Source organism: Bombus pyrosoma, linkage group LG3 (assembly GCF_014825855.1).
Source record: "Bombus pyrosoma isolate SC7728 linkage group LG3, ASM1482585v1, whole genome shotgun sequence".
Lineage (NCBI taxonomy): Eukaryota > Metazoa > Arthropoda > Insecta > Hymenoptera > Apidae > Bombus > Bombus pyrosoma.
In genome coordinates this window covers 12,949,909-12,964,992 of record NC_057772.1, presented here as the reverse complement: position 1 = coordinate 12,964,992, position 15,084 = coordinate 12,949,909, and the positions used below count along the sequence as shown (strand labels likewise).

Below are 15,084 nucleotides of genomic sequence, written 5' to 3'. Positions count from 1 at the left end.
CGTATCCCATCTCATAACTTCCTATAGGATGTCATAGCGTTCGCCACATATCCACGATGGAACAACCGCCACGCCGCGCTTGGTCTGGATGCGCAATCGAATTTGCGAGCTTCGGCTGGTAATCGTCGAACATACATAGTCAGCGCAGACAATGTGGACAGTCCGCAAAACCGCACTCTAAAAGCCTGCACCCACTTTGTTCACTGAAAATCCGGCACAACGTATTGTCGTTTGAAAAATGGAATTTTCGTGCTGTGCCGTTTATATACATGTACGTGTATGCATTTAAACGTAATTTCAAATTGCACGTATCTTCTATGCCTTGGATATATACGAAATAGTTTATTTATTTATTTATTAGTTCATTTAAACCAGATACATGTACGAAATATGTCCTATTTCATCTGAATATTATTATTTTCCAATGTTCCTATGGAATATAAACATCTGAATATTAAAGACAATACTAATATACCTATTAAATTAAAAACATTTTTGTGCTAACTTCTGTAATTTTAATCGTTTAAAAAATAATTTGAAGTTTAGTTAAGTAAATAATTTCTGATTAAACAGTAGATATTGAAATATTAATTTTAAATATACGAATCGCTTTTTACCTTTTTCCAACCATAAAAACAATTCTCAATGATAAATTAACGATTTTCATTTGAAACTGAGCGAGCTGAGTGAATATAACATTTCGAACTACTTCCTGGATATAAATGTGAATATATGATTAATAGTAATGAATCATTCTTCGCCAGTCCTTTCTTTTGAATAAAATTTAATGAATCTGAATATAATCTTGTATAACTCCTATATTCTAAAAAAAATTAAGCATTAAATTGCAAAAACACTATTAATTTTCTAAAAGTAAAATTTATAACAACGGTTGACATGTTTCATGTAAAGAGCGAGGCGAGATATAAAATATTATTTTATAATTATTTCATTTATTTCTATATCCGTTAACTCTCTATCGATGAGATGCTCTTATCATAAACAATAATGTGCTATTAAGGATATTTTTAGAAAATTGAAAGAAAGGTTGATCGTTTTCTCTGAATCGTATTTTAGAAAAATTAATTGCGATCTCACTCCTCGTAAATAATATAAGAATTGCTTCGGAAATTAATTGGCATACCTCCGTCGTTAAAATGTTAAGGTGTTTTACGAACTTTCTGAAAAGTATTTGTTTTCGAATTTTGTTCGTATGTTAGTACAGATTAATTAGTATAAGTAATTAGACTTATGTTAGTATTTCTATATATAATATAATTATATCGGGTGGTATGTAGCAAATACATCAACTGTTATCTGATATTTAATATTTCATTTTATAATTAACAATTGTATTTTTATTCTATTGAAACACACGCAAAAACACAATTTAAGTACCGTTAGATGCGAATAGAAATTCGTTAGTATAGAATTTGCCTTTGTTTTTAATTCTGCATTTAAAATACAAACGTAGAAATCGACACTTTCCAACTATAATACGATTCTTTTAATTATATCAGGAAACTTTTGACCAGGGTATAAATTATAAAGACTAGAGCGGCTTAAAAATAACGCGTCACGAAGCGAGTGCTCTCGTTCTTGCCGCTTGAAAAAGTTTCACCGAGTGAAACCTTCCGACGCCTCTTTGCCTTCCTGTTCGAGCATCGACGACCTCATTAGATCAATTTGCCAACATTTTGCACCCACAAACCGGCCTTTATTATATCGCGGATAAATTGACGGCGTGGGTCGTGATGAATAAACAGGAAATTAGAAACGTATTCTCGCGGATTCGCGCTTTGACCATTCCATTAACTACCATTGGAGAATTACGCCCCAAAATTAGTTCCATAGAACGAACAATAATTGATTTCAAATGGATAGAAATATACTGTTTCAATGAACAAGTAACCACGCTTTCAGATAATTTCAGTAAGCGAATTTGAGTATCAAGTACCTAACAAATATTTCTATAATTATGTGTTAATCTCATGAATGTTTCATTTATAAAGGATGAAATACGTGGACCTGTGTGATTTGTATGGGAACAGGTATTTTTGAAAGAGATAAACACGTATAGATTGAAACTTAATTGATTGCATATATTTAACAGAAGCTACAAAAAAAAAATGGAACTTAAAAAATAACTACATATTGTGTTAGAAAAATTACACTGTATATTGATAAAAGTAGTATAGCTTTTTGCGATTTATAGAAAACACAGGTAACTGACAGTTGTGTTCGAGGAAACGTTTTTCGATTGTGCGCATTCACAATCATGACAAAATCGATTGAATAATTTATAACTTTCAAAAAAGCACTAACGATATAGAAAATGAATTAATAAACGAAAAAATATTTTTAACCAACTGGCACCTAATTAACAATATCTACACTAAACAAACTAAATGAAATTTTGCGAAATAAAGAATTTACTCGGTAAATTTCCACATTTAACAAAGATACCATGAAATAGTATAACGATAAATGCTTAAATAATGTGATAAATAATATCTTTCAAGATTTGTTACCTTAAAGTTAACAATAAAAGAGCGTTGTATAACTTTAATTCTATAAGGATGATAATAATTCCTAAACAATTATACTCAATCCAATATAATGTTGGAAAGTTCTACGTCTATATTTACGCAATATAAATCTCTCTACATGTGCTACCTTCTATTCGTCATATATCAACTACGACATACGTGTGTATATCTCAATAACTAGACGTAAATATATCTCTTCGATTGACAAGCGTGAGTAATAACCTAACAATCATTACTCCATAAAATGTGTCTGTCCTATATAAATTGTAATAAAAAGAACAATTTGAAGTGTTATTAAATTATTTCTTTCTGCATACCATAAATACTCAAGTTCATGAGCCTTATTATGATTCCTTAAAATAAAGCTGCAAAAGTATTTTCTTTCCTTTTTACTTAAATATGAAAGCTATGCTGAAATAAATTTCTAGATCATTTATACAATCGATTCAGTGAAATAAATTTATGGATTATTTATACAATAATATAACGCAACAGTACTCCAAAAGTCGTTAAGCAAACCGATCTTCAAAAATTTTTCTATTATTCTTAAAGGGAGATATAAGTTCTTGGACTTCCTGGTACAGTACATCTACATTCATTAGGTACATTGCATACAGATAACTGTCTTGAAATTCTCGCAATTGCATAAAAGGATGTTGCATTCTCTCTATAATTCAGATTTGAGTCGCTTTTCCATTTGAATATCGTAAAGTCCGAAACCATTGTATCGAACGACCAGGAAGACCAATTAAAATTGCAAGCTCGCGAAATTAAACGATTTCCAAAAATTTCTCCTAGCAATTACATCATGAGTCTGGCTGCATGAGTAGTTGCCCCATCTCGTTACCACCGAGTCTCAGGTACACTGTAGTGAACTCCTTGAAAGTCCAAGTTAGCGAGAACGTCTTCGAATGGATGTTCCAGGTTCTTCATGAACGCTCCCCTGGGAACGTTCAATATTTTCCTCCATACGTACTGAACGTGGTCTTCCAGTTCGTGGCGAATCACCGACAGAACCCTGTTGCTGGAAACGCTGCACCAAATGACGTATCGCTAGTTTTGTCGGTGGACTTTTATCGTTAAAATAACAAGTATATGCTCTCTACGTTCGAATAATGAAGCACTCGTTTCGAAAATAAAATTCAATTATCTTTGCTCGTTGCCCCGTTGTAGGTATCTCCATTATAAATTTCTCCAAAAAAAAACAGACTTAAAAAATCGGGAAGGAAAATCTAAAAATACACCTACAATAAGAAGAAGGTTATACACTTTTCAGATGGGAAAGCGACTTATGGACCACTCTGTAAAAGCGGCAAATGTATCGACGAAGCGCCATTCGATAGCTCTTGACAAATATTTAAACGATAATGGTGCAATTACGTACGAAACAGCGTATCGTAAATTTCAGAGATTTAAGGTTATCTGGCCGTGGCGAACCCTTTTGACAAAATGAGGTCTCTGCTCGTTCTAATTCCGTCTTAAATTTTATCTACGTTAAGTACGTTGCAGAGCCGTCGTTATATTCGAAGAGAAAAAGAATATCGGTCTTGTTCTCAAGCGTGTTCATTAGTATTCCGGACGATACATTTCTAGTGGTCGGCAGCGAGACGAGTAAAATGGGTTCCCCAATCATAATTTCATTCCAAATGCAAATACCTGGTCTGTTCTTAAAAGCATGTCATGACAAAAAAGTACACCTACTACTGTGGGATTTAAGGCGTCGAAATATGCTGACCCTCCTACTCGTTCGTTTAATTGCCCTCAGGTTAAGTAAATCGCGTTCCGCACGAATGAAAAATAATTGGGAAACGCGAGACACGACCAATGTTGTATACCAACGTACCGATAGAAAATAACGAGAGGCTGTTATATGTAATTTTGACCATTTTTAGACGATTTTATCTCGCGTACAACCAGTTTTCACACTCCAAAAATCGAAAAAACCAGTTACCCGTCGACCTTACTGCCAAATGCAACTTTCAAATTGTTTTGTAAAAGTGCATGGATATCTCCGCAGTATGGCAATGTTAAAGCAGAACTGTACATTCCATCTTTTTTTCCTACCTCTTTTCGCTTACACATTTTCATTGCAGAAATAATACGTTTCTCTGCTAAGTCCTAGAACCTTTAATGTTCAAGTATTCTAGTATTTTGGTGTTCAAGTAATTAATTTAGAGCTCAAGTATTCCACACGTAAATAAAGATACTTTGTATGTTATAGTTTCGATGTCACGTTAAAGAATTTTTTAGAAAATTTAATTAATTGTTTAATAAAATTAAACCATTAAAATAGATTATTAACGACTAAATCGATCATATATTGAGTTTTACAATTTGTTGGAAAGGATTTGCTCGTTTTAAAAATTATAACAGTTTTAATACCTGATTAATATTTATTGTCTTTTATGAAGAACTTAATCGTCCATTTTTAAAGGAAATCATCGCGTGAAAATATGTTAATCTGAATAGTTTTCAAGGATTTCATATTCCAACAAACATTTTAAATTACGAGCATAGAATAATATGAAATTTTCAATAATTATTACTTTTTTAGAATGTATCATATGGCAGAACCGCGATATTCCTTCATCAAATTATTTTTCTCTAAAAAATGTCAACCAACGACGTTTATCGAAATTAATTAAAACACGTGGGCACAGTCGATATTTTGCGTCTTTCGCAAAATCGCCTAGGGATTACCAATTCAATCTAGGCCAAATATCAGTCTCCATTATTAACATAAAGTAATCACCTACACGTGCAAATGAACGTTATTGCGCATGATGCCGAGCGACCTAAAACGAAGAATCTACGCTTCAACCCATCATTTCGCGACTGGACTATGAATGAGTCTGTTCACGCGCTCACAAAGCTACGCGAAGGTAAAGGCATCGTCGCTATAAATGCATATGCTACTTTACGTTACCGTACAGAAAGCGTAGCTAAGAGCTTAGTAAAGTAAATGCCTGCCAGTAAAAGTTCATTCTTTATGAAGATTCGAAAAGGATATTAATCTTCTCGTCTTTATGCGATCGTATCATTAACTCTTTTATCGTAAGAAGAACTAATAAATGAGTAATACGCTTGATTATTTGATAATTAACCAAGGTGAAAAAAGATTAATAAACGTTGGAATAGAATTTTCGAGATAAATATAAAAATACAATTAATTGGACAGCTTTCTAAAATAGGCTTACATTAGCTATGTATAGGGAGTGTGAATTTGAATGGAAAATGATGGAACAGTAGTTTTGTATTATTAAGAACTATGAATGTTTCATAATTTTCAACGAATATGGTTTCAGGATTCGTAAATCATATATGTCTATTGAAGATAATAAAGTACTCCGTGAATTCAATTTGCAATGAAGATAGGAAATATGTGAAATGTGAAAATTTATTGTTGTAGAAATATACTAAAATATTAAATACTAAAATACTAAATATTAAATACTAAAATATGCAATAAATAGTTTCGTATATTGAGAAAATGATACGATAAATATTTTGTCTATATTAGTAACAGTTAATCAATAAGTATTGTCAGTTAAAGTTACTTTATACTAACTCGATATATATTCATAGTAGATATCTAAATTTATTTCTCCTAAATATATTTCCACGATTTTTAAATTTCATTAATTCGTAACAGAGTTCTTTGAAGTTGGATTTCTCTTCAAAATCGTATTTCACTCCGACATAATTTCTCCAACATCTTTAGCTCATCGTTAGATTTCTCATTAGATTTTTCTCGATATGTTTGTGTGTGACCTTACACTTAGAGTTTGTTCAAAGCTCTAATAAGCAATATTGCATTGGATTTAATAAAAACAAATATGATAAACATATATGTGAAAAATAATAAGATAATGTTAGTGAACTATTAAATAACAGATAATATAATCTTGCATAATTCCTTAAGAGACATGTACAACACGTACGAAATATGCAACATTTGCAAAATAAAAAATATACGATTAAAATCTTCTAAAAGGAAAACAAATCACTATACAAGCTCCACTTCATTGATAATTTTTTATAAAAATTGTAGTCTTGTAATAAACGAGGGAACATTTTAAAACTAACGAAATAGACTAATGAAGTAAAAACCAGTATTATGTCTTAATCAATATTTTAAAAGGTTTCCGAATAGGTTTAGTTTCGTTAAACCCTTTTATAAGACAGTATAAGTATCAGAAATAATTAGAAAAGTATTATTGCCATAAGGAAGAATAATTGTCAAAATAAAATCGAGATTCGTTATCGTTTAAATAATTACAAGCGGCACTCCGGGAAATGGAACCTCGCTTTTCCTTAATGCATGCATTTTCACGCACGTCAACATAAATAGCGAAACGATAATTATTACGCAACGCACCGATTAAGAGCGCGCGTCAGGGACATAACGCTAGTTCATGACTTTTGATCTGTCAAGATCAAAGCTCGCAATTATGCGTTGAAATATTAAACAAAATGACAACTATTAACTGTCGCAAGAACACTTACCCAGTGTCCCCGATGTAATCCAACATGCGTATCTTCAGCATCTCAGGGCGAGTCGCACACGAGGCAATTCCAAGGAAAATCGAATGGAAGTTGCGGCGTGAAGCAGCTCGTGGGAATCGCGAAATTCCCGCTCCGTGCACGTCGAAGAACGTGGACCGTGGAACGACCGGAAGGTGGCCGATATCGACAGAGTCTAACACGAAGAATCAAACGGTACCACGTCCCCGAAGCCTCGAATCGAACACGCGTGTAAATACGTGATGCTCGATACGCTCGGCACGTGTGTATGCACTCAGGATCTTTCAATTGCGTTATCGAACACTTAGATTCGACGGCAACCAGTTCGAAGAGTTCGGAAAAATCCTCTGCAGATTAACAGACGTCGAAAGTAAATCTTCCTCGTTTGCTCTCTTTGTTGATTCCTTCAAATATGTACCGAAGAACACGCAAATTGTTTATTTCATTGGCTCTTCGCCAAATCTGGTGCAGTACACTCACGACGTGTAACTACGATATCCGATGGTTGATTTCGAATACGATTGAATCGTAATGTCGAACGTCGTAAGAGAAGCAAATGCGTGGTCTTACGAGTGGCGTTTAATTAGACAGCGTTCCGTTCGATCAGGCCAATCGTCCTTTCGAAAATCAGCAACGTACGATTTACGCGTTTCTCGTAGCTTCTGTCGGCCTCGTGTGCGACGCTCGGCATTCGGTCGACAATCCCCTCGAGTGTTTAATCAGAGCCCTGTGTCGGATAGCAGAAAAAAGCGAACTGAGTCAGAGCGTTTCCGCTAGCCATTTGTGGCAACGAGTCGCACGATATATATCCTCATGTTCAAACGTCGTCGTGAAACTTTGATGAAGTTGCAGCATCTTTTACGGAAACGACAATCCAGTACAAGATTCATTTCGCTCGGTAGTCGATCTCTCGTTCGACGCTCGCTCGTTCCACGTCGTTCGTCGCGCTCGGACGGCACGATGAGGTTAAATCTTCCAGAAAGAACTTGTAATTTACTTTAAAGCGTAGATAAAAGCGTGCGCATCGAGAACGTTTCGCCGGCATTATCGGAAACCGGAGGCAACCTCGCCGTGCGTAATCGGTTCGCGAGCGAGAAGAGGGAGAAAGGAAAATCTGTACGTACAACTTCGAACCCCGGCGAGATTTCTATTGCAACATTTACATTTAACGAATGATCCACTTAAAGGAGTCGATCGGACGGCTGTGATTTATGCGGGAATATTCCGAACAGAACCTCAGCCTCGAGACATTTCAATTACGTTATCGCGCCACGCAGAAACGGATACCTGACCAAAGAAATTCTCGCGCTTTCGACAATTTTCTCTTGCCTCTTCGCTCACTCGGTATTTATCGGTTAACGAACGATCCTCATGAACGGATCGAACGACAAAAAGGAACACTCTCGGGCTTCATCTTTCGGACGTTTCAATTATATTATCAACAACGTCCGAGGCTATACATCTCCGGTGGATATAAATTTCCATGCACGATATCCTTGCACCTTAATTATTCGTTGAAATTTAATTCATACGCATAATAACCGAACGTTGAATATCGAAGCACGAACCGCCGAATCGAAAGTGACTCGTTTACACGATGAGTTATTAAAAGCGAGCGTCGAACGTGTGGCGATTATATTATTATTTTTTGAGATGACGATAATTTATTCTGCCATGATTTATTTATCTGTTGCGCGATGCATCCGACGCGCACCGACCGGATTAACGTCATTTTATCGACAAAAACATCCGTTGAATTTTCGATGTGTATAACAACGCAGACTTTAACTTTGAGATCATTCCTTTTTATAGTGTAGGTGTATTTTATCGTGTAGTGTCGATGTCACATTGTTCTTGTCAATAATTCCAGAAAATACGGGATGATACTAGCAACTGTGTTGGATTATATCTCCATTCCGTAAGACAAGTTAGAAAAATGTCGTAGAGGAAAAGTTTGCCCTGTTTAACAAGCCCTATCATCCTGTCGCGTGATGTTTCCTACAAGTGCATCGCTGAACAAGACAAGACCATTAAATACTGAATTCACGAGATATTTTATTTTTATCCCTTTCAATGTAATAATGTAAAGAAGTACATGAAAAGGTTTCTTTACATTTTCCATTTTATTGTTTAATTATTTTTACTGCAGACACATTTCAACGATTAGAATATTAGAATATTAACGTGAAATCAACAATTGTTATCGTGTTTTCGTAACTATTGTAAAAGTATTTAAATACTTGGTTACCTTTGAATGCAAGTTTAATTATAAAATTATAAATAGAAAATTTATCCAAGACAATTTCGCCCTTTGTTAGAACTTATATTTTGACACGATAAAATTTACATGACTGTTTTTTATATGCAATAAAAGAATTGGAATTTGTAATTGTCAGACCGTATCGAATAGTATGATTATTTAAAGAATTCATTATCCTTTGTTCGTATGGTTATCAAGCTATAAATAAAATATAGAGAGACTATCACGATTATACGATATAATTCTAACAATAACATTTACGATCATATACAACACTGTCGCGTCTTTCATTTCAATCCATTACCATTTATATTCCATATGATATACATATATACATACATGTATACTATTTATTTTGCAAGAAGATAGTAAGTATAATGATTAATCAGTAACTTTTCATTAATTCATTTAGTTTTTAGTTACTAATATAACTTTTTCAAAATACTTATATATTTGCATACGATTATGAGCGACGATATACGTACTACTTATGTTATTTTATATTTACATCTACATTTAATATAATCTTAATATCTTAATATGTTAGTAACCGTATGATAAAGATAATGACGATGACATATGTAATGGGAAATGTCAAGAAACAATATCAAGAAACAAAAAAACTAATCTGACTTTATAGCTTTAGTTGGAACAACTCGAAGAATTAATTTATACAGAAGAGGTTTGTACAGTTCCAGTGAAATGTAATTTCATTTTACATGAATCAGATATGAAAAAAATGTCGTGGTATAAGATGGTACAGCTCGTTGAATAGTACAGAATTTTGTCCTACCACTTTTGTCTAACTTTACTTCAAATAAAGATAGAGCCTGTTCAGTTGTTAGGGCCGTTCAGTATACAGAACTGAATGTTTTATGCATTTTCGTACAATGCATTTTTGAGAAGGCGTTACCATTTGTATGGATCTATTTCTAAAGAATCGTCTACTTTGTCCGGTGAAAACAACATATGGTTCTGACCTGGGTAGAACAGTTTAAAAGAAGAAGTAAAACTAATTAATAAGTTCACGAGTTGCAGAAAATTAGAGGCGCAAGTTGTAAAGACAGTTGTTGATGACCAAAGATATTTCTAGTAATGTGAAATGTTGAAAATTCATAAAAATTGAAATGCAAATCCTACTTTAAGGCCGGCAGGCTGAAATTAAACTATCTATCTATCTAATAAGTTCTCGTAACTCGTAACAAGCAATATTGATGAAGAAACATGAACGTGAAGGTGTGTTTGGTTAATTTAAGAAAGACGAACAGTAAATATGCAACAATTGAAAATTTCATTAAAAAAGATCGTTAAAAGTTAACATGCGATATCTCAGTTAGAATGAAATAAAAAATGTTGCAAGAGGATACGAAGCGTTTTCTTCGCTCAACCAAAAATGTAATGTTCAAGTAAACCTTATAAATCTCGTACGTAGGATGTAACAAATTGTCGATGGAAGTTCCCAATAAATAAATTCGTACATAATTTACTGGGAATGATCTCAAGCTTATTGTCGAACGTAGATTCTAAAAACTCGATACGTTTCACTTTTCAAAGTTTCACATGGAACTTTAACACTTTCTCAATCACACATTAGAAAGTGAATGTAATTCCGACTAATTAAATTTATTATGTGTATAACGATATACCTATTAAGACAAGCGAATATTGAACCGTTAACTTTGTACCTAATCTTGATTACAGTCAACTGTTTCCTAATATTCAATCGAAATTTTTATTGAAATTATCATTTTCTAGAGAAATGTATATCATCAAGTGCATTGAAAACTGAAATAATGATATTGATGATTGATAACTTTTACGCGAAAAAAACGCAACAGTAATGGATGATAATGATTTCGATGTGTTAAAATTCCTTGATATTTTTTATCGCGTTGAGGATGAAATTTCAGTGTAAAATTTATTATACGATATTTCACGTTAATTACCTTTCTCAGCAGCACGCTTTGCTGTATAAACGTAATATCCAGCGAATGTTTAATATTCACAGTACTTGACAAGGTATATACTGCTAGTATCGTTCAAATTTAATCAATGCTTCCGCTCAGTCTCCTTTAAAATGGAATTATACTTTGCAACTTGTTCTCGATCTTCCTTTAGAAATGACACGATTCCGATAAAAGTCGCTTCTTATGCTGTCTACGGTGAAATCTGTTTTAAAGGCTCGTCGAAGCTATATCTCATCGTCACGAAATTCCAATATAACGAAATGTTAAACTTGAGACTTTTCTATCGAACAATTTATTCTAACAATTCTAGAAATTTAAATATCCACGAGATATTCGTTCGTGTCTTTCAACGTTTGATAATAAACGTTTGACGCATTGGAGAAATTGAATTCTGGTCGAAGGGACCTAATGTATGTCAATATATGCAGGCCTCATTTTCTTTCCATCCCACAGCCTGAACTTAAGCGGCGATCCATCTTAAAGCCTCGTTCGAAACTTGCTTAAACGTTGAATATACCTTTGATCCTTCTTCTCAGGATAAGCTTAAGCTCAAAGAAATTCTGTTGGCCGGGTGTTCATTCAAATTAAGCTGTCCGGAAGAATACAGTTTAATTGCATAGACGATAGAAATAGCCGCTGCTCACTGGAAACTTCGCAGTCTGAATTTAAACAATAATTGAATTCTCTTCTTCAAGAAGTTCCCGTTCTAATCGCGTTTACGCAAAAATGCAGTCACAATTTTCTCCGGATACGTCTACAACTTTGCTAAGAAGAACGTAGCAATAATGATAGATTTAAGTGGAATCGTAACAACAAGCGTTACGATCATCCAACCGGTCAGTTAATTGAAGCGTCGTAGTCCGTCGATCACTTCATAATTTTCCAGGCGAAATTTTTCTTGGATCGTCAACTATCGTGGATTTCGCTGCAGTCAACTCGTCAACATCTCAGTGACAGGAATTCCTGTTCGGCCGTTAGACGTATCAATCGGCTGGAAGTCTCAGCACGAACACACGTTGCCACAGAATCACGTTATAACAGTTTTTGTTGATCGCAAAGACGAAAGAAGAGCGCGTTTCGAGATCGATGCTCGTTACTGGAATACAATCTAGGGGGTAGGTTTACCGTTCGACTTGGTTACGTTGCTCGTTACCCGTTTCGCCGAATCACGTCTCCGCGATTACACGTCCTAAGATACACCGAGATCCCGTTATCGTTTGCGATCGATTAATTCCCTTGGTGTGTTTCTTCGTCGGCACGACAGATCAAGCAGATCCACCGATCTTGGGCAGGGTACGAGCGATTTCGTTTTTCTGTGCTATCGTATCCGCCGATGCATCACTCAAGAACAATCTTTAGTCACCGAAAAATATGAACTGACACTTGCTTGCGATCCGTTCGCTTCCCCAACTGGAGTTTGCGTACTCCACTTCCGTTCCTTCTTCTTCTTGTTTTTCTTCTTCTTCTTTTTCGTTTAATCGAATACGCGCTTAACGGCAACGTCTTTGTTCAAATCCCGCCGGAAGAACGCACGACCCGTTCGCGACGTAGCAGCGATATAAAGGCACGATACGTCTACACGAAAGACTTTTTCACATTCTCAACGTCAGCACATTATCAAACTCGATGACACATTTTTCCCCTTTTATCTCGCACTGCGCTTGCCATCGCGAAAAAGATGTGCCCAATCAAGCACAGGGCCCCTTCCCTTATTTATCCTTCTTTCCTTTTCGTGTGCAACTCATTCAGCTTTCGAAGAAACCTCATTCACCGAATCGATAACTTCCTCGATAATTCTTGAAAAACGGCGATAAAAATATCGCGATAATAGGAGACAAGAAGAAATTAAGCTACGCTGTCACCGATAATTTTAGTCATCAAAAAGCACACAGACGATTCCAGGCACGCGTTACTTTACACCTTGCAAATTAGCGCGCGGACAGAGCAAGAATAATTACCGTTAGCGATGCGGTAATTACTGCGAGCCAAGTGACTCGTTATGGTCAAGTAAAATGCGATTTTTCCGGTCCGCGGCAACCGGACGGATACGTTCAACTATCTCGCCGTTTCTGTAGATTAACCTAGTACGCTACATCAGCCGACGCTAATTAGTTGTCGTTGCAGCAATTGCGAGCAACAGGCAGATAACATTGTTTGCCAACTGGCAAACTGCTCCAAAGCAATTGCCCCGATACTTCGCCACCGTGCTAGCTCGTTTGCATAGACAACAACTAATTTTATTGGGCGCGCACGCGAACCCCGTGCATGAGCAACTCTGACCGATACTTTCTCGTTTAATAGCCATGAACAGCTTTGTACATCTTTCTTGCGAATAGATCGAATTCAATGCGTTTCTAATTGATCTGTTCAACGACCGCAGTACTCACTGTCTATCCCAAAATCTTTGTTTCTGTGCGTGAAACGATCGTGATACGGCTAGACTATTTCGCGCATTTACCGCCGTTTTCAAGAACTTGGTGAAACTTCGTCGGGAAGATGATATCGATCGCTGGTTTCCGGTGATTCGAGGGCGTCGCGCGTGGAATCGAGCAGCCACGCGATAACCTTTCTATCCGTGCACACCGAGAGACAGAAACGGGAAGGAACACGAGGTAGCGAGCGTTCGATCGATCTTGATCGTCTGATCGAGGAAAGGCAGCTTGTGCTCGGTCGGCACGCGCTACTCGACCTGACAACGGATCGAAGTGCCGGAGGACTGTTTTAGTGGCTGCTCAATGCATCGCCACTGGCAGTCACTCCCTTCTCTCGATCTCCAACATCGTTCTCTTCTCTCTTTCTCTCTTGCCTGTGGACGCCACCTCCACCTCCGCAACCACCTCCAGTCTGACAACCGGAGGCTTATATGAGAGTAAGCCGCCGGTGGAGGGAACGTGCATCGGTTTAACCGCTTGTAAACCCTCAGCGCGTCACACGTATCTATACTTCTTGTTGCGCGGCTTATCGTACGATCATGTCGTCGAGAATTTCGCAAGTACGCCCCAGTGAAAATGTTATTTTCATCAAGATCGAACCGCTTTCTAAGTAAATGCTACGAATTCAATTTGTCTTGTTTCGAATTTCAGTTGCACAGGAGCAAACAATAGCATTCAAAATATTATTATTAATCATAAAATGAAGATTATTTGCGCTAGGTACTGATCTTAACTAATTTTTCTTAAATCATTTACTGCATGTAACTGTTAAAAAATAACAAGTAACGTAACGTTTTAACAAGATCGTGTATGATTAAAAGCCAACGAATTAGTTGTAAGGACATGGAAATTATTTGTTTCGTTTGATATTTTCTATAGTCGATTGAGTCGACTCCTGCTGGCTTAATTACGTAAAATAGTTTTTAAAAGAGTAAGCCACCTTTCGAATAGATTCCAAAAATACTCGCGAAATTTTGAAAGTTGATTACTGTTTTCCTAGTTTTCACCGTAAATCATACGTTTCACAAGAGAGCGTTATGCTTTCTGTGCGTGCTTAATTCAAGCGGAAGCAAAAATTTCTAACAGACCGTTTTGTAATACTTTTTCTAGGTGAAAAGTAAAAGATGGATAGAAGTGTTATACGCACGTGATATGTTCTAATAAGCGATGTACAGATAACGAGGAATTTTGTTTGCAACATAATATTTATTATCTTTATCTATTTATAATAATATTCATAATACGAGTAAAATATATTTATTTTCGTCTATTGACCCCCTATTTAATAAATTTTAATATGTTAAGTACTATTTACTATGTTTAATTACGATTTAATTTTAATTGATCATTGC

The 15,084-nt window shown here is 35.6% G+C and overlaps 1 protein-coding gene across 4 annotated transcripts in view; it reads right to left on the bottom strand.

Moving 5' to 3' along the window:
- The window catches only part of LOC122566096 (rap1 GTPase-activating protein 1), a 254,552-nt gene that overhangs the window by 207,243 nt on the left and 32,225 nt on the right, over window positions 1–15,084 (bottom strand). Inside the window, exons 1-3 of one of the 4 annotated variants that reach the window (XM_043722839.1) lie at window positions 13,688–14,015; window positions 11,280–13,096; window positions 7,056–7,800 (exon numbers count right to left, since the gene is read on the bottom strand). The exons of 1 other annotated variant lie outside the window; for it this stretch is intronic. In XM_043722839.1, the coding sequence (XP_043578774.1) occupies window positions 7,056–7,096 (41 nt within the window). In that variant the 5' untranslated portion in view covers window positions 7,097–7,800; window positions 11,280–13,096; window positions 13,688–14,015. Of the gene's footprint in view, window positions 1–7,055; window positions 7,801–11,279; window positions 14,016–15,084 lie in introns of those variants that run through there. 2 more of the 4 variants (XM_043722840.1, XM_043722838.1) reach the window with 2 other exon arrangements.